This window comes from Anopheles bellator, chromosome X (genome assembly GCF_943735745.2).
Source record: "Anopheles bellator chromosome X, idAnoBellAS_SP24_06.2, whole genome shotgun sequence".
Classification (NCBI taxonomy): Eukaryota; Metazoa; Arthropoda; class Insecta; order Diptera; family Culicidae; genus Anopheles; species Anopheles bellator.
Window position 1 is genome coordinate 10,198,928 of NC_071287.1, and position 21,998 is coordinate 10,220,925.

At 47.3% G+C, this 21,998-nt stretch overlaps 1 protein-coding gene across 1 annotated transcript; it reads left to right on the forward strand.

Moving 5' to 3' along the window:
- Positions 1 to 4,245: 4,245 nt before the first annotated feature.
- On the forward strand, positions 4,246 to 21,998 carry LOC131213724 (pyrokinin-1 receptor). Its single transcript, XM_058207838.1, has 6 exons — positions 4,246 to 5,120; positions 10,083 to 10,303; positions 14,797 to 14,917; positions 15,843 to 15,999; positions 21,548 to 21,579; positions 21,946 to 21,998. The coding sequence occupies exons 1-6, from the start codon at positions 4,529 to 4,531 to the stop codon at positions 21,996 to 21,998; spliced, it is 1,176 nt and encodes a 391-aa protein (XP_058063821.1). The 5' UTR covers positions 4,246 to 4,528.

Genomic DNA, 21,998 nt, shown 5'->3' on the forward strand with positions numbered 1-21,998 from the left:
GTTTAGGACGATTCATGCCAGAAACGTAAAAAAAAGACACAACAGATGCAATCGTAAAAAACAGAATATTGGAAAATCGTCGAGATTAAAGAGACCTTAAAGAGATTTAGCTGTGTATAAAATAGGTACCGTGAAAATGAGGAAGTGAACATTCGTGAAAACAGACCCGGTTTGAAGAATAAAAACATCGTCTTTCACCAGGGCAATGCACCCTGTTACAAGAGCATTTTGAAAATGGCAAAAATCCATGAATTAAAGTTCGAATTGTTGGAGTATCCATCATATTTATCAGGTTTGGCCTTTAGCGACTTCAATATGTTTTCAGACCCAAATAAATCATGCGTGGAAAGCATTTTTCATCAAAAGTCATGACGTCATAACTGCTCCAGAAGCGTATTTTGTAGTCTTTTTCAGTTTTTCAAACCAGGGATGGAATTTATAAATTAGAGTCTCCTTGAAAAGCATTGACGTTTAGGAAGGGGCCATACTGAATGTGTAAGTGTATTTTAAACCGTAAAAATGTATTTTTCTTGTCTAGGCAACGAACTTATTGAACAGCCTAGTAAATGTCGGCTCTAACCGGGAAAATTTTATCCATTTTCCATAAGGCTCCCCGCATTCATTTCTTCAGTCGTCGTTAGTGTAAACAACTTGCTGGGGCTCCTGGAATCACCACCATCCGGCTTGGAATAAATTTAATTAGTGAGATTTTATAATCATTGAGTTACCCTTTAAAGTGGGCCCAACTTTCCGCGCGTCCTAATATTTACCCTTAGACGCGGAGCACGCCCTGAGCAGGGATGCCGGCATTAATCGTCCTCCGTATTTCAACGCGCGAAAGATTATGTCCTATGTGGCCACCAGCGGTGTACTGAACCGAGCACTTTTCCGGCTTTCCTGGCACACTCTGGTGGGCTTTGGTTGGTTGCTTTATTTTATCTTATTTCATTTTTTTTTTTTTTGGTGGGGGAATGGGATGCGTAAGAACCCTCTTACGCCGCGGTCCTTTTCGAGGTAATCGTCGCCGACGGAACCGATCGTTTTATTTTATCTGCCATCCCCTCGGTCGGTCTCGGTTGGTTTGCCGACACCCCAAAGCCAAGCCCGGCGCTGTGTGTTCGCTATTCGATATCTGGTTCGCACACCGGGACCGGAGTTTTTAAAGCACCCGAAAACGGAAGTTCGGTTAGTGCGGTTACTTTCGCGCGCGCTTGCCCTATCAATCTGGTCCCGTCGTAAAACGAAATTAGCTCCCCGAAGAACTGTTGCACCTCTTGGCGATGGCGTGGTTGGGCAGCAGTTGGGTGGTTCGGAGTGCGCTCGGTGTGGGCCAGAAATTGGTAATAATTTTGTCCCTAAGATGTCAGGGAGCCCCCCGCACGCCGTAAACACCGTAAGTGACTGCCGGACCCAGAAAACGGGGGATCCGGATCCGGCCCGGGGCTTGTTGACCGAAGCCGAAGAGCAGTACATTATGACGCGTGTAACGCGATACACTGTACTTGGACGGAAGTCGGTCAGTTTCACATTCGAGAAGACCTTTTGATTGATCGATCGACTGTGCCGGAGCTGGGAACAAATTGTTGTAGCGAACGTTGCGAAAGCTAACAACCATTAGAAAAAAACGGCAACGAGTGGAAATGTCACCTGTCTTCAGGCTCCACGCCAGACAGACAGACAGTCAGGCGGTGGACGCTGCGGGTCCTGAGAACATTCTGTTCGACGTGACAACTCGTGACCATTTCCTCCGGAATGGACTTGAAGAAGGTCAGCGATTTGGGGTGTTTCACTCTTTTCTTCTATTGCTTTGGGACACGTGGACTGGGTGCGAAATCGATGTGTATGTGTGTGTGTGAGTGGCTCAACAGGGAGCCTTAATGGTGCGCAAGTTGGAGTTAAATTGGAGCACACTTAATCCGATGCTGGGTGGCGGCAGATTCCTAGCGGGTCGCAGCGGGTCACAATGGAAATGCGATGTTTCACGGGGCCATTGCTTTACATTTTATGTGCTATCTGTGGCGTTCTCGGGGGGGGTATCCTTCTAGAATTTCGATACCTTAAGGCAGGGCACATGGTGTGCACTATCTGCAGCTTCACTCTGGCCAGCGACCAAAGAGCCGCAGCGTCGAACGGGAAAAGGATGGTTTCGCTTTTTTATGCCAATTTTTCACTTCATCTTAACCGTAAAATATGGCGCATCCATGGCGAATCACAGGGCGCTGCCTGACAGGTTGCCGATGACGGGTATCGTCATCACACCGAAGTTATCGAAACCACAGTACCGCTTCAAACTATGGGGTAAAGGCGCTCATAAGTCAACTTTAAAAACTAAGGGAAAATATTTTCGTAAAAAAGATAAGTTATTTGTGACAAATCCAAATTTTTAGCCTTCCATGTTGCGTAGATTCCGAGAATTCATCTGAGTCGAAAAAGTGCTAAAAATGGCTTTTTAAAACCAACTTTTATCAGCCAATCCAGCCAATTCATTCGCCAAGCTTATTTTAAGAAAACAATTCCTATTTCCCAACAATTAAGAAAACATAAGGAGGCGCCGGGTCTCTATGCAGTCTATGAAACGGCCATTCAAAACATATTGCCTTTATGGCTTTTTCTATTATTTACTCCATATGTGATTCTCTTAGGGCATATACACTTTACGGTAGTCAGTGTAAAGAAAGAATATTTACAAATTCTGAGTATTGTTCAAGTACTGTTCTTAATGTAGATAAAGATTTGATAGAAAGGTTTACAGAAAGACATAAATGTTTTAGACAAGATAGGGCAACACGCGCGAGAAAAACTTCCAGAAGGTACAATTTAGAAGATACTTTCATGAGGGCAATACATAGCAGTGACCTACAAAATACGAAAAACCCATAAACTTAGCTTTCCTGGAATAATTAAGGATTTTTTTATCGCGAAGGAAAACGTTAATGATGATATCGCGATTGTTCACGTATTTAACCAAGTAGATAGTATCGATGTAAGTTTGGATGAAAAGAATTATACTAATACTACTAAATAAATAATACTAAAATTCCCTTCCATTTCCACTTATAATGCATAAGTTTTTTTTTATCAGAAATGCGATATTTGCAGAATATTATGTATTAAAACATTTGAGCGTAATGCAGATTGCATAGATCAGGCGTTTAGATTGTCCATTAAAACATTTTTGTGTAATGCAGAATGCATAGCTCAGGCGTTTAAAAACCATAAAATAATGAAAAAAAAAACTTATTTATTATACTTCGCGTTAAGTGTATTACACATAAAAAGTTTATTCAAAACACATACAAATAAAACAAAAACGTTGATAAAAGTCCATAGATTCTCCCTAAACACAAATATGTCCGCCTGTCCTATAGAAATTCCCCACTGTGGCACAGTAGCTTTCGGCCCAGGAAACTTCTTCCTTCCTCCGGATGGACCGCTTAAGACGTCTATTCCTAGAGTCACAACCACCGTTAGTGATCGGTACAGAGTCGTCCGTGATGGATCCCGGAAAGAGCACTCACGAACCCGGTCCTTCCGGATTTGCTTTATTACGAGCTTTGGTGGTCCCCATTTGGTGGTCCACACACTGGTCCATCAGACTTGTTTCGGGCGGATGGATCACCGGAAGTAACGCCTCGTAGTTGAAATATTTCGGATATGGGGGTGGTCCATCTCTAGTGTTTGGAATCCGCGATTGTAGTGTCGCTGTACGCCATCCTGGCTTCTTCTTTATTTTTGAAATAGAATGGACGAAGAAAAATGGACCGATGATGGGCCGCCACATCCTCGAAATCCAAACCAAACAGTCACAGTCGTTGTAGGTGTGTCCATTGGCTTCACTTGCACGCGACATGTGAGTTTTCCAAATTCGGCCATTTTTAACCGCTTTGGAAATGTAAGTTTTTAGTTTTTTCCTGCAGCTTTTCTGTGACGTCTCTTTTCCCGTGCAAACAATTTCCACTCATGTCAAGTAATCGGCCGTTCCAAAACCCAAACCAAGTTATTTTATTGCTTTATTTCCAGAAACGCCGATGCAACGAATGCAACCCGTTGGTGTCTGCTAGGTGTGCAACCGCCAGCGCCACCGATCTGGAGCCAAGAACCTGATCAACCACGAAACAGCACGGCCAGCTCACTGTTGACCTAGAGAATGGATGCCTTTGAGCGGGTGGTCTACGGAGCTCTCTGGTGACCTGTTTCCACGCCAGCCATGAACCTGCCGAACGGAACGGATGGGCCGTCAGCCGGTGAAGCCGGGGGGTCCGGCGAGTCACTGGTGTCACTGCTGTGGCCGCACGCGAACGATAGTCTCGGTGCGGTCGTGAGAGCGATCGCTTCGACGGCCGCCGCGGTCACCGTGAGCGAGGCGAACGAGGCCGCGACCGAGGCCGGCAACCTGACCGACCTGTACGGCCCGAAGCGGGACCCGCTGTACGTGGTGATCCCGATCACGATCGTGTACGCGCTGATCTTCGTCACGGGCGTGGTGGGCAACATCAGCACGTGCGTGGTGATCGCCAAGAACAAGTCCATGCACACCGCCACCAACTACTACCTGTTCAGTCTGGCCGTGTCGGACTTCCTGCTGCTCGTGTCGGGCGTCCCGCAGGAGATCTACTTCATCTGGAGCAAGTACCCGTACGTGTTCGGCGAGGCGTTCTGCGTGCTGCGCGGCATCGCCGCCGAGACGTCGGCCAACGCGACCGTGCTCACGATCACGGCCTTCACCGTCGAGCGGTACGTCGCGATCTGCCACCCGTTCCTGTCGCACACCATGTCCAAGCTATCGCGCGCCATCCGCTTCATCTTCGTCATCTGGCTGATCGCGATCGTGTCGGCGGTCCCGCAGGCCCTCCAGTTCGGGGTCACCAGTCAGGGCGGCATCGACCAGTGCGTGGTCAAGCGCATCATCATCCAGCACTCCTTCGAGCTGTCCACGTTCCTGTTCTTCTTCGCCCCGATGACGCTCATCACGGTGCTGTACGCGCTGATCGGTCTCAAGCTGCGCACGTCCACGCTGATGCAGCGCGACGGCACGCTTCAGCGGTGCACCAACGTCGGGTCGATCTCGCGCCAGACCTCGGCCAACAGCCAGAGCACGCGGCGTGTCCTGAAAATGCTAGGTAAGGTAGGGTGACCGCTGTGAGTCGCCAGCCGTCGAAGGGTCTGGGTGACGCATCATCCGTACGGGTTACAAAAATATTCCCAAATTCTGCCAATTTTCTTCAAATTAAAAAAAAATGGCTGAATATTTTTCGGAGCTTGAACATTTATTTGAAAGGTTAATTTATTTTATTTTTTTTTATGGAAAACAATTTTGGTCAAATGTCTACCACGGCTGTCTTGGTAGTAGCTCATTCGTTCGATCTGTTTTTGAGTACATTTTCGATTATGTTGGTTTTATCTCGGCAATAGCAACTTGAATTTGGGTCTTTAGGTTGTCAATGAGGGTATGGTTGAAACCAAATGCCGTCCATTTTTTCAATTTCCCCGAAGAACCAATCAACCAAAATCTGCACCCCAAAGTAGCTCGTAGTGAGTGCATTGGCTTCTCTTGCACGATATGTGGATTTTTCGAACCACAATACCACCTTATTAACATAGCCACCGAGGTGCTTGAGCTTCAATGAACGAGTGCTTTTGACGACCTACCGCTTGGAAATAAATTTTTCATATTTAACAACTTTCTGCAACCAAAATTGTATGTAGCAGAAGAAGAAGAACCTTCCAAATAAAAGTTCAAGCATCAACAACAATATTCAGCCGTTTTTCAATACAACCAAACGAAAAAGTGAATGGTCTTTTGACCACCCTTTATTTCGTGCCCCTTCAAAGTAATCCCCATCAGATACTACAGTCCTTTGATTGGACACTTCAAAAAGTCTTTTTTGTGATTCGGAATTCTCCATTCTCGTCTTTACGGTGATCTTGTTCAGCTCGCCTCCTTCGGTGTCATCATTCGTGTGCATATTGATTGCCCGTTCTACCCTGTGGCCGATGTACTCTGCGCCCCTGCCAATCGCAGCAAACTGTAATGCTTGTGTCACGACACTCTTTGAACACACCTCGCATACGCATACGAGAAACTAGCGAAGAGCGTGCTGAAATTTGGTGCGTTCCACAGATTGTTGGGGAGAGACTTTGGATGAGAAATTATGGCCGACTTTCAGAGCTACCCGCGCCTGGCCTTTGATGTGTTTGTTACAGCAAGCAAGCAGCCCTTCAGCGGGGAACATTTGCATTTGGGAGATAATTTTCGGGGGTCGGGCAACATAAGCCGCACAGTATGTTCGGTGGTTCTTCGGTGCCTAATTTATGCCATGCAGTCGGGCGTTACGTCGATATTTCACTGCTTGCCACGTCCCCAGGCCATGGAAATTCCCATCGCACCGGGCGGTGCGTTGCAATCGATGGTGTATTATGTGCGCCTACACATCTCCTGCGCCTGTTACGTCAACATGGGGATCGCACGCTCCAAATTCTAATCATATAATCATACACGGGCTGGCATCGCATCGTCGCCCGTCTTCAGGGAGTCCCCCACCCCGCAGCAGCCGGCGCCGTTTCGGGAAATTTAGGATCCCAAACCTTCAACCCCAGCCCCCGTTAATCAACCTCCCATAACCTGCCGTTTCTTGCTTCAACGCCGCTGGGAGTTGGCGCGTTGGCGACGGCGACCGAAAATGTCTTGGCCGCACTCGAGGGGCACGCGCGCTTCAGAAGCATCTTTTTTGTCCATTAATATGGAACAGCCCGTTCCATGAGGGAGAAACAAAACTCAGCCTCACACGTGAGCCGGAGTCACTACATGGACGGTGTACCTGTCCAATCAACGCGATGGTACAGTCGTTTCGTAAAACTCGCAAGACGCCGCTCGGATGGTGGACACGTCACGCCAAACGACGCGACGGAAACTGATAATCTCCTTTATACTTTCCTCGGCCTTCACGGCCCGTTAGCATGTAGTAATCACCCCTGTTACGTGTGACACATTACGCCGCTACGTTCCATTACATAACGTGACACATTAATCCTTGCTACGGAAGTTTTCCAATAAGTCGCTCGAAGAGGTGCCCAATTTGGGACGGGATGGCCAGCTCGGTAGCCGATGCAACAGAATCCACTTTCAGATAGAACGAATAAAGTCCTGCTTCCGCCCAGTGCTAGCTGGCTAGTTGATGGCCTATTTCTTCGCTGGAGACGCCGAACTTCTTCGGACATGAACTAACATCGAAACGAAGCTGGCCAAACTTTGAGATCAAAAACGCCTATGGACTTAAATTTCACTACGCGAATCGATATCCCTGCGGGCAAGTCACTCTCTCAAGGGCACACCAATTTCACGGCACTTCCACTTACAGCGGTCAGGATAATAAACTTATTTATTCTTTTCAATGTATCTCACGTACTTCCCGCTTGAATGGTTACCGTTCCGCAGGAAATTGCTCTAAATAAATCGAAAATTCCTTCAATCAAGTGTCCTCACCTCACCATCGCGACAACCGTCCTGTGTTCTCCAGCTAAGAATTAAGATGGTACATTTCTAAATCTAACAGTGTAACACGCACCGATAATCCCGGAACGTTGCCACCTCAAGACGAGGGACGCCTAAATGACTCCCACAGCGGTTTTAGATGAAGATTGCACTCACGACTTGTAGATGACGTGAATTTGAAAAGCGTATTTTGTGTTATTCAAACGGAGAATGTAATCGAACTCCTTCAACTTCCTGGTTTCCACGTTTTACGTTTCCGTTCGTTCAGGTGACTTGGGCAACGAGCTTCAGTTGATTTTTTTAGACAGTATTTGTTTCTTTCCGACACGGTACTTTGTGCGTGCGTTGTTGAGATTGAGACAGCTCCGTTGCAAACGCTCGGTATCTAAACGGTCTTCTAAATACGATATCGCTAGAATCCGCTTCTGAAGCACAGTATCCAGCATATTAATTTGATTACATCACCAATGTGGAGGCCTAAAAATTGAATCATGCAGCATAAATCATCAAAAGAGCTTGAGAGTATGGTATGATTGTTCAATTTCCCGATCGCGTTCTTAAGAACGAAAACATTTTTAGTACCATCATCCTACAGTGGATGGCGAAAACAAGTTAAGCTCCTGAAGAATTGAATAATATGTGAAAAAATGAGTACATCTTCGTTGTGAATGACTCTTTTGAGACGTTGAATATTAGATTGAGATTCTAAGAGCAAAATTTAAGCGACTTTTAGATGTGCCATAGGTCAATTTGAGCCCGGCAAAAACAAGCTTAGTTTATGTTGGAAGCTTGAAGTTTTCAGTTTTTCACACCAATTTCCTTCGCTTTGCATGGTAATATAAAAACTAGAGCACATTTTGTTTATTTGTGAGCAATAATAACGTGATTTTTTACATATTTTTGTATTCAAAATGCAAAATTAGGGCTGAAAATCGCACGGTAAAGAATTCACAAGACATCTTACTGGTTCTGAGCTTGGCGGTAACCGATGAAGATCATAAACTAGCTATTATTTTGAGTGTTTGTGGGGAAAATAACAGGGATACTGCACAAATTTTCACAAAAAGTGACCAAGCAATCGACAAAATAATCGAGCTGTATGAAAATGAAGGTCGTGTTCATCATATTACAGCTGCTGGTCGTAAGCAGAAACAGTAATGCAGTGTCTCGTGGGTGATAATATCAAGGTTCTAGGATATTAACATTATTTTCAGACCAGGTAACAATTGAGAACATGTGGTTATTCATGAACCTTGGAGTATGCGAAAGAATCCCCTCAATTTAACAGAATTAGCAAAATGAATCAAAACAATCGGGACCAAAATAATACACGAGGGTTGTAGGAAAAGCCACATAACAAAACGAGGTTGTTTGGCTACACTACAAACGAGGATGTCTGGGTGGAATAATATGCATTGCGGATACTAAACTTGTTTTCGCCGAAGCGAAAGTTAGCTTGTTCCAAATATCTTTGGCTAAAATTTGTCTCCTGTATCAATCATCCCTTAAGTACAGCAAAACTATCATTTACACATCTTATTTAATGTTTTTGATTGATTTTTGATTGACTAAAGTTTCCTTTTCATCCTTATATTTCCTAAAATATTTTCTGTTCTTGAACTAAATTTCTTTTCGCCATCCACTGTATGTTTACAATTCACACACACACACTCAAACACACAACACTGTTGGGACGAAATGGGACGGGGATAGCCAAGCAAACACCCTTGGCTTGACTTGGCCTTGGCCTTGGCCTTTGCATCTTTCAGATAAGCACACCCTACAAAAGGGTGCTCAAACTGAAGGACTCCAACACTTGCTGACAACTGACTCCCCCAGAAGCTCTCCGTTCGTGGAGTAGATGTTTATTGGTGTTTATTCTAATGGTTGGCCGGTGCTGGTCTTGGACGCCAACTCCATTACCGGCTGGTACCGAGTGGCGTAATGAGGCGAAAAATTAACGAAAGAATGTACAGTGGTGTGTCCGTCCGTCGGGGCACCGGAACAGGCCTATGACAGCATGGGGACGTGAAGCATGCATGCATGAAACGTTTCAGCGTTTTTTGGTCGCCCGAAACCGAACCTGGGCCGAACCTGGTCCACAGCATGGTGCTTTGGCAAACTTTGTTCGCTAATGGTGATTGTTTCGATGGAGATTCACTTTGGGCATCGCTGTTCGATCGCTCCCGAGGAGAGGAGATAAGCGTGTTTTCCACACCAGAGAAGGCCATCTGCCGAGAGCCAGCTGCTGTCGACGCTGCTGTGGCTCCTTCACGGGCATTCCGAGCCGAACCCTAGTCGAGGCGTTGGGGACAGTGAAACGTGCACGTGCTTAATTAGTTCGTCGTCGCTAGCGATTACTCTCGTCGTAGGCCGTAGATAGTAAGCGTTTTGGCGGGGCGCATCCTGCATCCTGTGTTCTAGGGGCATGTGTATTCTGGTAAGCTGTCTGTCGCACGACCAGAATCCTGCGAAGCGCGCTGACACTAATGTAGAACCGGGGAGAACCTGTTCGGAGCCTGTAGGTCCTGGGTACGAACCGGTGACGAACCGCTTTTGCTTTCTCGTTCTCGTCTTCCTTCCAATCAAGTGGCCGTGGTTGTGGCGTTCTTTCTCTGCTGGGCCCCGTTCCACGCCCAGCGGCTCGTCTACATCTACGGCGTCGACAAGGACCACCAGCCGTCCGACCCGCTGATCCTGAAGCTGTTCGTCGTGACCACCTACATCTCCGGTATCCTGTACTACCTGTCGACCTGCATCAACCCACTGCTGTACAACATCATGAGCAACAAGTTCCGGCAGGCGTTCAAGGTACGTACATCCCGGAGCCGGAGCCGGAGCCGTTGCGCCTTCCCTGGTGTTTCGGTGTTTCGGCTATCGCCAAGTATCCTGCTTTGTGCCAGTGTACCATCGCCGTGTCTGTGTGTGTTTTTGTTTTTGTTTATTCCGTGCTTCGGTGGACTGAGTTTGCAAAACCAATCTCGTCTCGTCCTTGAATCGTCTGCTTCTGTCTCTTTACACACCGCACAAGTCTGGGTGACTGTTTCGCAGTCACAGTAAGCCTTCCTTCTACACACATTCATTTTCTTCATTTTCAAATAAAATCGGGTCGCCAGACCAAAATCCGCACCCAAAAGTCTCTCGTTGTGGGTGTGCATTGGCTTCTCTTGCACGATTTGTTTGGCTTTTTCTGCTTTATTAACATTAGATATACCACCGTTTTCAATAGGATGAGGGTGAGCCATATACAGCCATATACTTTTTTATTTGGTTATTAAAAACAATTGGATTAATATTTTTCAATGCTTGAACTTTTATTTGAAAGGTACATTCAAGACATTTTTTATGAAAAACAATTTTGAACAAAACAAAACAAACAAACAAAAGGTCCGTTCTTCTAAGATTAAAAAAACACTAAAAAACGGATGGCTTAACAGTAGTCCATTAGATCGATCTATTTTTGAGTACATTGTCGATTGTCTCTGGCCCTATATCGGTAATAGAAATTCGGACTTGGATCTGGAGGTGATCAATGGTAGCTGGTTTGTTTGTGTAACTATTATAACTATTAACATAACTATTACGTAACTAGTAACATAACGACCGAGGTGGAAATGAGCTTCAAGTTGAAGATCTACCACTTTGGAAATAAGTTTTTCATATTTTCCCATTTTCTGCAATCAAAATTTTATTTACATAAACATACATACATAAATGTCTTGACTGAACCTTTTGATCAAAAGTTCAAGCATTGACAAATATACGTCCGTTTGTTTATTATAGCCAAATGAAAAAGTGCATCATATATGGATCACCCTTATACCGGTCAAAATGACCCGGCGTGGTATATCCAGTGTTAACATAATCACCGAGGTCTTTAATATTTCCCCTTTTTTCTGCGTTGCGTTCCATTTTGTAAATGTTAAAGTTTTTACCAAATGTTTGCAATTTCCAAAACAACGTTTGACATTTTAACAGTCAAGCATGGCAAGGTGTCGTAAACAGAAATTGTTGGAATACAGGGACATCAGATTGCACCGGATGTAAACACCGTCGACCCACGGCTCACAGGCTCAAATTGGGTAGCGTTTTTAGGCAACTCAACGGTAGGCAACAGAGCACCCATTTTTGGGCGATCTATTTTTGCGCTGTTTGGCTCGCTCGCGTACCACTTCATTAATACTGCAGCCAAACCAGCTGCCCTAAGCCAGCGGTCGGATAATTTCGGTGATGGCCCAAAGTACAAGTACATGACAAAAGGGGGGGGAACGGCCCTGGAACCGGTCGCATGTGTGGCATTCAAAACAGCCAATCGATCACATGAACCGCTAATGTGATTCCGGTCGCGGCGCGAAGGCGCGTGCCAATATAAGAATGGTGGCTGAATACGCGCCCGAAAGAGGTTGGTCCTCAGAAGCGACTTTCTGCGGTCAAGATAATGACACTAGTTGACGTCAGAGCGGTTCCAAACGACGATTTGGTTATCGTATCTGTTTGTCAGAAGAACTTCAAGAAAATTTGTTTTAATGCCTCAGCTGCAACGTAACGTTGCCGGCCAGAACCACCATTTCTGGAATGTCAATACCACCGACTTCAAAGTGCCGTTCATGCGTATGTGTGTGTGTGCGCTTGAAGTCCAAAACAAGCACCTTCCTCACCCAAAACGGTGGGAGGATGCGAAATGGGGAAACTGTGACCATTTTGTGTTGACAGTTTGGGCGATGAGTGAACCGAACGAACCGAAACCTCGGGGCACCCATCTTTCCTCGGCCAATAAATATTGGCGGCTACGGATCCGGCGGGGGGTAGGGGGTCGAATGTAGGTGCCAAGCCACCACCCCCCTTCCCACCCACAGCACCCGGTCCGCCCAGCAGTCGTTGCAACCACATTTCAGGTTCGCCACCTCAATAGCTGCAGGTGTGCCTATCCGTCCGTGATGGTGAAATCTACTAAGCTGGTGTTGGTGTGGGTGTGTGGGTGTTCACCAAAAACCCCCGTTACGCCGGACGACGGACCACTTTCCGCCTTATTTATTTGGCGTGTCATTCACGCCAACTCCGCGCGCCGCAAACGGGACGGAGACCGTAATAAAGTAAGAATCTTGTCCGGTCCTGGAATCGCCGGAAACTCATCCGGGTTGAGTTAGCACTCCACCGGGATCCGCCGGGTCCCAGCTCCGGGCCGGTCCCTGGTGTCCCATCCCATTTTTTTGTGCTGCGTCGGTCTCCGTCCTCCTTCCATTGCTGTCCTTTCTGGTCCGGGCTCGAGATTCGCGATTCACGCATTCTGAAGACCACTTTCTTTACACCGAACGGACCGACCATTATCTGCCAAGAAGTCCCCGACTCTCGAACGTTCTGGAACGGCGGGGGCGATAATTTTATCTAGAGCTACGCGACGGGGGAAAAAAGGAATGATAAAAGTTTGCAGCGGTTTTGGCGCTGGTTATTGGCGCAGCCGGGCAACCCTTTGGACGGCTTTCGACGACGCCAAACGGCTGACGACAGATTTATATTTTCGTTATGGCCGCCCATCCCGGCCCATCTAGAGGAGTGTGGGACCGGGAAAGGCAGAAGGCAGCAGAGATGTGCTCCAGTGGATAGTATCGGGTGGCGGCTACTTTACTTCGGTCACTGCCACTGAATCGTGCCGTTTTTATTTGAACCATCGTTTTAGCACGTGGGCCGATAAGTTCCGAGTCTGGAACATGGAAAACGGGGCCCTTTTGTTCAAAGTTGGATTTACCAAGTTTAGAACTATACAATCGAACTCTTAAGCAGATGGCTCTAGCAGTCAATTTTGGATCTTTTAGGTTTGCTTTTTTCGCAACATTACTTTGCTTTGATATCGGGTAAATGATTTCAGGTCGAAAAAAAGAATGTAGTTTGCAACTTATCTTTGAAAGGATTAGATCATGTCAACTTTTGTGCCTGAAAATAACGTTTTGCGGGGATTATTATTTTTGTGCTACCTGTTGAAGAAAACTGCTACACAATTGCATCACAATGATTACCGGAGCTTGTTTTACGAAGATAGCAGTGCTTTGAGTGGTTTGAATAATTTAAAAATGGCGACTTAACAAGCACAGAGCGTCGGAGAACTCCATATAAAGACTTTCTGATGACTTCTGACCGGAAAGGTGTGATGCAACCCAAGCTCCTAAAACCTGGTGAAATCGTTCATTCAGATGACAACAAATGATCAATTTGAAGCTTGCATTGATCGAAAAACGGCTAGAGTGCGGTTTTTCTGGTGCGCCATGGAGGCGCCAGGTGGGGCTCATTGACCACTGAACCTGGCGCCTCCATGACCCACACAGCAAAACTGGTTCAGCATACAATCATATCACTTGACTGGGAGCTGCTATCCCCGCCCACTGTATTCACCAAACTTGGCTCTTTCCGAATATCATTCTTTCTCATCGATGGGACACGCATTAGCTGAGCAGCATTTCGTTTCCTACGAGGATGTCGAAATTAGATGACTGGATTGGTTTGCTGCAGAAGATGAAGAATTTTTTCGTTTGGGAATCCACGATGTGGCAGAGAGATAGGAGAAATGTTTATCTAGCGATGGCACCTTTGCATAAAATAGAACTTTTCGTTTCAATGTAACAAACATTTGGTTTCTTTGCGCAAAGTACGATTTGATAGTTTTAAACCTCGGTATTCATGAAAGTTAAACAGCTTGCTGCTGAAGGTCAGTTCTTCTGAAGGCTTCTGAAGGTGTAACTGAAAAGGCGATGCGCACTTTTATGTGTTAGGCTCGGGACTTTTCAGCCCATGTGTTCCAGTCCCCATTTCCATCGCTCACTACGACACCGTTACACTGTTCCGCTGTGTTCAGGGTTTCCGTTGCTCGGTACAACCTCGGTCGGGCGATAAACACCGGCTATTGTCACTGCTTACCTTTACCTAACGAAGAAAGGCTTTGCGGAAACAATCCAGAAAATTGGACTCACTGGATCACTCTTTCGTATAGCGCGTTTCGAGATTCGATCAACGTTACGGTCTGACGTTTTGAGACGGTAATAGATTTGCCCGTCGCCAACCAACACACGCTAAGCTCTGCCGTCTGGACTGCGGGTGAGACTCGGTAGGCGTGCTCTACTTTGAGCTGCTGCCACCGGCACCACATCGTACATCGTGCATCATATCGTTTCCATCCATCCACCATCCACTCTGCGCGCACACGTCCAGTTCAGTCAGTTCATTCAGTCACGCTTGGGTGTTGGGCCGTCGGCGGCCCTGTGGTCTCGTCCGGTCATTTAAGATGATTCACGTTTACAGTCCATTTTGTTTAGGAGACGCTGGCCCACTGCTGTCAAATTGCGCGTCAATCAAATAGTAAGGAGCGATCATACCGACTGCTGTCCCGACGGAAGCGACGTTCCGCTGCAAACCAGGAATCTTCCGATATCTCAGGTGAGCGTGTACGGGTTTCGGTTTCGATCTCTCGGCTTCGCAGATGCCTGGCCCGAACTTACAGGGAACTTTCAGGGGCAACCGGTAAATTCCCCATCAAAATGTTCCAATTCCAAATTTTCGCGCTGGTATCAAGTTTCGTTTCGGGGGGGAGTGATATTAAAACCAGGTAATGCTACCCAGCGGTTGTGTTCCGTAATCGGGCTAACCTTGTTATCACAACGGAGTAAACGGGTAAGATGCGCGCAGTCGACGAGTGAATTCCATTTCATTTGTGCCCGCGGTGCTATTTTTGTGATTTTCTCGACGGATTGGCGATGAATTTATTCATGAAGCAGAGCCGGCGAAATGACAGATGGGACGGGGGCTAAACAGAAAATGGAAAACACAAACAGCCACATAGAACGCGGGGCGCTACGACACCCGCCGAGCACACGGATATTGAACGATACACGTAGTTGCGTAACGTCTTCCACAACCACAGCACCAGCAGTAGCAGCAGCGGCTGATGTGTTTTGTTGTCCCAATGCAAGGCGGAGGCAAACATTTTGATTAATCCACATTCCAGGTCCACGACAGCTGCTGTCCAACCAAGTGTCACAGTTCTCTCCGAATCCCTTGGAATCCCTTAAGCGGTCGCTAGTATTTTGTTGGGGTTGATGCAGGATGACCGGTGACCGGTGCGAGCTGGCACGGACGCAGTCCTACCAACATGCCAAACCCCAAAATGGGCGAAAAGGCCACTTCAGGATAAACAATTTATTTCGAATTGAATTTTAATTTTTTTTATACGTTTGCCCTAACTCTAATCATCTTATCCGTACGTTCTCTTTCTCCCTTTCTCGCTTTCCTTCTTTCGCCCGTCGCTTTGCTTCCCTCTGGTGCTCTGGTCCGCCGGATTTCCGGGACTTCTCCATCCCGACAGGCAACTCCATCAAAGACGAGAGCCTGTACTCGTCCTCTACTCAAAAGCAGTCCTTTGACTCCGTAACGCTGTCCCGGGACCACTCGCTCAAGTGCACGGCACTGGCGGCGGGAGCCCTCACGTCCGTCCCGGAGCCAACGCTGCCTCGGCCCGCCAGGTCCGCCGGCCCTCGGATGGTCAGTTGGAGATCCGTACGCGATAGCGGACGAGGCCGCCGCGCTTCCGTCGCTTCCAGCAGCACGGTCGGACTCGTCTCCTAGACGACCCCTAGGTCGGCACGACGTCACGAGGCTGTAGCGTACCATCGGCAACAGCCCCGTTGGGGGCATATGGCGAAGCCAGCCGCGAAGTAACTTCAGCACATAGTTAGAAAACGTTTAGTCTGGGTGTGTAAAATATGAGTGTGTGTACGTGTGTGATTGTATGTGTGTATGTAGGTGTGAGTGTATGGATGTGTGTGTATGTGTGATTTACAAAGTATAAGAGAGAATGAGCTCCGCTTGGAGCCGATGTGTTCCAAAAGGTCTATCAGAGGTGATCGTCTAGGCTGTTCATTTTCAGTCCAGAAGTATCCGTTACGGTGGCCTATAGACGAGACAGTTTTCTTTTTTGCCTCTTCACCAGGTTTGACGGCGGCCGCTTGCATATTCCTTCCTGGGCCGGCAGTTGTCAGGAAAAAGGGGTCTGTTTGATGGTTGATTTGGTTATCGCGTGAGTTTTGAAAGATACATGCAGCTGTTGCGTAAAAGGCGTAAGATACTGCTCTAGTTGGATTCGTTTGAAAAAAAAAAGGCAAGTAGGAATGACATTCAGAATGCTCAGCAGTCCGTTTACCATCGAACTGGCAACTGGCAATGTTGGCATTTGGAATTTGGAGCATAGAAAGTCGGTAACCAAGGCAAGGTGGCAGGGCTAAATAAAGAGGCGAAAAGCTGATTAGACCCAGTCCCATCAATTTCTGCGAACCGAAAGGCACATTCCACAAAGTACCAACTTCGCAGAAGGAAAATACAAGATTTTCGCCGAAGAAACTCGGTAGCTGCACGATTGGTGAACATAAAAAAAAAGTTTTCAACGAGTCCCAAATTGTCAAGTACGAAAAGGAGCGATGGCTTTGGTCAATGCGTCTGGGATTCGGTACTGGATCGGCTGGAAAAATTTTCCAGCACAAAAGAGCGTGGTACTATTCTTAAGTAAATCCTCTGCGTTCGATTGTACTGAACACAGTTTTCTAGAACGAACGGCGAGCTAGAACAGGCTTTCTCCGAGAACCTTCGAGAATCGACGGATTCTCAATAGCCGTCGTTGTGAACGCACACCGCCTGCCAGGCGGATCCGCAGCAAAATAAGTCTCCAATGGACCGGTAGTTAGGAAGGAAAACTCCGAATAGCGTTAATTATAACTTTGTCTAATCATTCAAACAGAAGCGGGCCAACTTCGGGCTTCTTGGGAACTCGGGACAGGTTACGGGCGTTCGGGGCTAATGATAAGCCGCCCGCATTTGTCCGCTTTTGATGCAGCTAATAGAAATCCGTTACGTCACTTATCCCGAAGGCAGGCAGTGGTTCATCTTGCAGACCACTATCCCAGGGGAGGAGCCGAAAATGGACCAAAACATAGTTGCAAGTGTACCAAACTAGCTCTAATAATTATCAAGTCAAGCCGTTCGAAAATGCTTAAGGCCTAACAGGACGAGTACGAGCAGTGACGACGTTGTCCGGGCTGCAACACAGTGTGTCGGGTGAAATACTATCCTTAACAAACGTGTCAATTTGTATGGTCATATTCAAACATAAGTTTTTTTAGTTTCTCATTAAACAGCTTTATGGTTTGCGTAAGTCTTCAACATTTTGAAGTAAACTAGCAGAAACACTTAAACATAGCGCACGAGGTCGTGGAGAAAGTACAAATAAACTTTAGAAACGTAATTTCGATTGATGCTCAAACAAAAACCGCGGGGGAAACCAAAAAGACCTAGAAATACGTACCACAATTTTTCCCCCGCTGGTGGAACGAAAAGAGAACCGTTTGCTAAGGTAATAACTAAGGCGATGATAAAGTTTTTATTTCGGAAAATCTACCAGACCCATTCGCCGGCTCGGCAGGAAAGGTAAGAATTATAAAGAAACGAATGAGCTTTCTCTCTCTCTCCCTCCTTTTTCTTTCTGTTTTCCCTCGTCTTCTCTTTCTTTTCTCTTTTTCGCTTCTCTCATTCTCTCTCTCCGATAAATGTGTCAGTAATGAAAAACGGACTTGTAGAAAAATTCTAGGAAGCGACTTGGTAAGTAGGAAACAGTCGCTTGGTTGGTTCTCATTTTTACCATGGACGCCTTCCAACGTATTGCATTCGGAACCTTGGCAACGTATTGGCAGTTGATTGAATTGACGAACTGGCATTTTTATTTTTTCAGAAACAAGAACGAGCAAGTTACAGGATCCCAGGAAGAAAGAGAGTAATGTGTTGTTCAATAAACATTTCGGTAACATTCCACAGTCGACCTGCCTCGATGATACCGAAAGGTACCCTCTTTTATTTCCAGACCTCTTTCCCACTACCAGCAAGCAACTTACTTGAAGGGAAAAGGTTTCGCTTGTATCATAGGAACCTGCTACATAAATAGATTTAGTACTCCTACTAGCAGCTACTGACACAACAGTAAACGAATCAATTGCCGCTAGCGTTTATTTGCAGATTATAGTAAGCAGGACCAACCACGCTACCGAAAGGGGAAGCGTGCGTGCGTGCATGGCGACACCTATGGGAAAATGTAACCGTAGATAGCCTCGTAAGCAATGCGTGGTATTTTGGAGATTTAAGCTAGCTAGCGAAAAGACGAGTTAGGAGCGACTGCGTATCTCGGTTAATCTACAGACCACAAAAGGAGCGCCAGCAGCCACTTAACTTACGTGCTCGTGTTCGTGAACTACGGAAGCTAAGGGATCCTGGCGAAGTGATATGTATCTTGGCATCGATTTCATGGCCGGAGACTCGAGACAGTCTCAACTATCCAGTACTGTCAGTTGAGCGCTCCCAATTGTCGCTCTGCGGCCGGCGCCTTCGGCTATTGGTCGGTTCGTACCACCGGTTCCTGTTGTCGGCCGACGTCCGACGACAGGCTTTGGCTCCGACGGACCGGACGCATCGGAAGCTTCGCCTGGTGGGCCGAACTTCCGCAAGCCCAGGACGCTCGCCAAGCTCGTAGCGATCGACGCGGTAGCTTTGGGGTGGGTGCCGAAAGCTTTACGAAAGCTTTCGTCACCGGGAGGGAGTACTTGCAGTGCGCAGGGTGATGGACTCCGCATTCCGCACACACGGAACCACCGGGTGCATCGGACCGTTCGAATCCGGTTGAGGTTGCTGGCACGTTGGAGCATGTCGAAGGATCGTCGTCGTAACGCTGCTGCGGTCGGAGCGTAAGGTCCATCGGCTCGGGTGATCTTGACTCCAGCGGGATGACATCGAACGAACGGCCCGGGCTGCGGTCCGTTCGGCCACCGGTCGTCCTTGGGAGCAGCGCTTGGGCCTGCCGAGCCGAGCTGTGCCGAGCGATGGCACATCTCGATGATGTGCCCGGCCGAGCGTGATACTGCAGCGAGGCGAACTTCTGGCGCCGAAACGAAACGACCAGCGGTCGTTGGACCCGGCCGTGCAGGGCCGTCGAGCGTGCAGGAAGCAAAAACTGCATGCTGCAAGCACAGGGCGGCGGCGAGTAGGTGGTCAAGCAGTGGGAGTAGTTGGAATGCCACCGCCACGATGCGTTCCGGAAGAACAGATCTTCGCTCATCTGATGGCTCGGACGACGATAAAGGTAGTGGGCCAACGTTTCCTGTGGTTAGCAATTGGGCCCGTACCCGGACCAATCGGACCGGAGAAACCCGTGGTTAGAGCGCTAGGACCCTCGATAGGTGGTAAAATGGTGTCCGAGAGAACACTCTTCCAACATACTAGGTTGTTTACTAAGTTTTACGGGTCGATACCAGAGGGCGCTGCCATGAGCCTAATTTTTGTTGGTTATGTTGGTTTGTCATTTGAACGTATGTGATGTTTCTTTCACGTCCACCGGCACGAAATAAGTGACCGATTGACACTTATTTCGTGTCGGTGGACGTGTTCCAGTAATTTTTACAATGAAAAAAATCAAGTATCGTGCAGTAATTTAATTTTTATTTTTGTAACGTTTAAAAGCAAAGCAAAATGATGTAGAAAGTGTATAAGGACGCCTTCAATTTGGTGGTTAAAAGGGGGTAATCTGAGTTTAAACGTGGTCGTACTAGCTTTCAAAACGATCCATGTCAAAAAACGTCAAAAAACAGACACAACACCTGAAATCGTAGAAAAATTATGGGATATCGTATTGGAAAATCAACGAATCACTGAAACAGATTTAGTACAAGGCCTAGCCATCTCATTGAGCAGTATTACCAATATTTTGACTGAAGTTTTGGGTTCCTAAAAGCTGTTTGAAAAATGAAAAAATTTAATGATGACGTCCCAACAGCAGTGGAAGCGTATTTTGAAGTCCTTCCAGATTATCATTTCAGTGATGAAATTCATAAATTGGAGTCTCGTTGGAACAAGGGCGGATTCAGGAAGACCATACTGAATAAAAAGGTGTGTTTCAAACCATAAAAATATGTCCGTCTTATCAACCCGCAAAACTTAGTAAACATACTAGTACGCTCAATACCCAGGATGCCCAACCGCACTTGGGAACCTAGCTTCAAAGTCTCCCCACAAATGTGGTGAACTGGAGACGTGGCCTACCTTGAACGCTTCGCGAAACTTGTGGCTCATGATGTTGTACAGGACCGGGTTGATGCAGGTCGACAGAAAGTACAGGATGCCCGACACGTACGTCAGCACGTCGAACGCCTGGCGGATGGTGTCGTCCTCGCTGTGCTCGTTGGCGTACACGGCGAACAGGCGTTGCGCATGGAACGGGGCCCAGCACAGGAAGAACGCAATCACGACGGCCACTGCGGTAGTCGGAAAGTGATCGGCTCGATGACCCTTGGCTCGAGAAGAACTCGGGAAACGGGAAACTTACCCAACATTTTGACCACGTGCCGGATACCGTTGTCCTGCGTCCGGCTCGCGGCCAAGTTGACCCGACCATCCTCCAGGTCCATCGGAAACGCTGGCCCACGGTGTCCACGGGCCCGGTTGATGGTAAGCCCGGGCGTTGATCCTTCGGGGTCCCGGGCTAGGGTCCCCGTGGAGCAATGGATGGCCGGACTTCTGGGCGCCAACTCCTGCATCGACGACGCTAGCGTGCACTGCTCGTGCAGCGTGGTTACCGTCGTGCGGTGCGAATGGTTCCTCAAGAAGTTGCGCTGTAGGGGGCGCCACCAGCGTGACAGAATGACAGAAAGGTGACGCGATCCGGAGCTGGACGCGGGCGCGTTCTTACCTTAAGTCGCACACTCGAACCTCGGTGCATGCTGCGGCTGTGGATGAACTTCGAGCGACGGAGGTGCAGTCCGATCAAAATGTACAGCACAACGATCACACTCATCGGCGACACAAACACCAGCATGGTCGAGATGAAGAACACATGCCGGGCGTGGTCGTGGCGTACGGTGCAGGTGAGAAACTCGTCATCGATCTGCATCGCCAGGGCCTGGACACAGGGCACAGATGGGCACAAGTCGCATCAATAGATTGGAGAAGCTAGTCGTCCTATTTTTCAGCTTCTCAATTTAGCCGAAGAAGCTCAACCAACATTTCTCGGTTAGGTCAAACTTTTTTACTAAATGTCTACAATTTCCACAATGAAGCTTAACGTTTTTAAGAGTCCAGTAAACGGTAGTTTCTAATGGAAACACTTGATGGATCACCCTACACTTGTCAACACTTGAGTGTTTGAATTTAGTTAACCTTGGCTTCAGATGACTGCGTTTGGTAGCAGTTTAGTTTTAACAGTCGCACGAAAAATATCGCTCTTTTCGAGTTTTTTTTTCATGTAGTTTTTAATTGGTAGTTTAAGGAACCAGGTCTCCAAGTAGTGCACGATGTATTCCGATTTTTTAAAGCTAATGCGGTCAACCCATCGGCAGAAGTAGGCAGAAGAAGACCTAACCGACACGTCTCTTTAACAGAAGCAATTCGCCTTTCGAAAATCTCCAACCACGTTACCAAGCGTAGCCAGATGTAA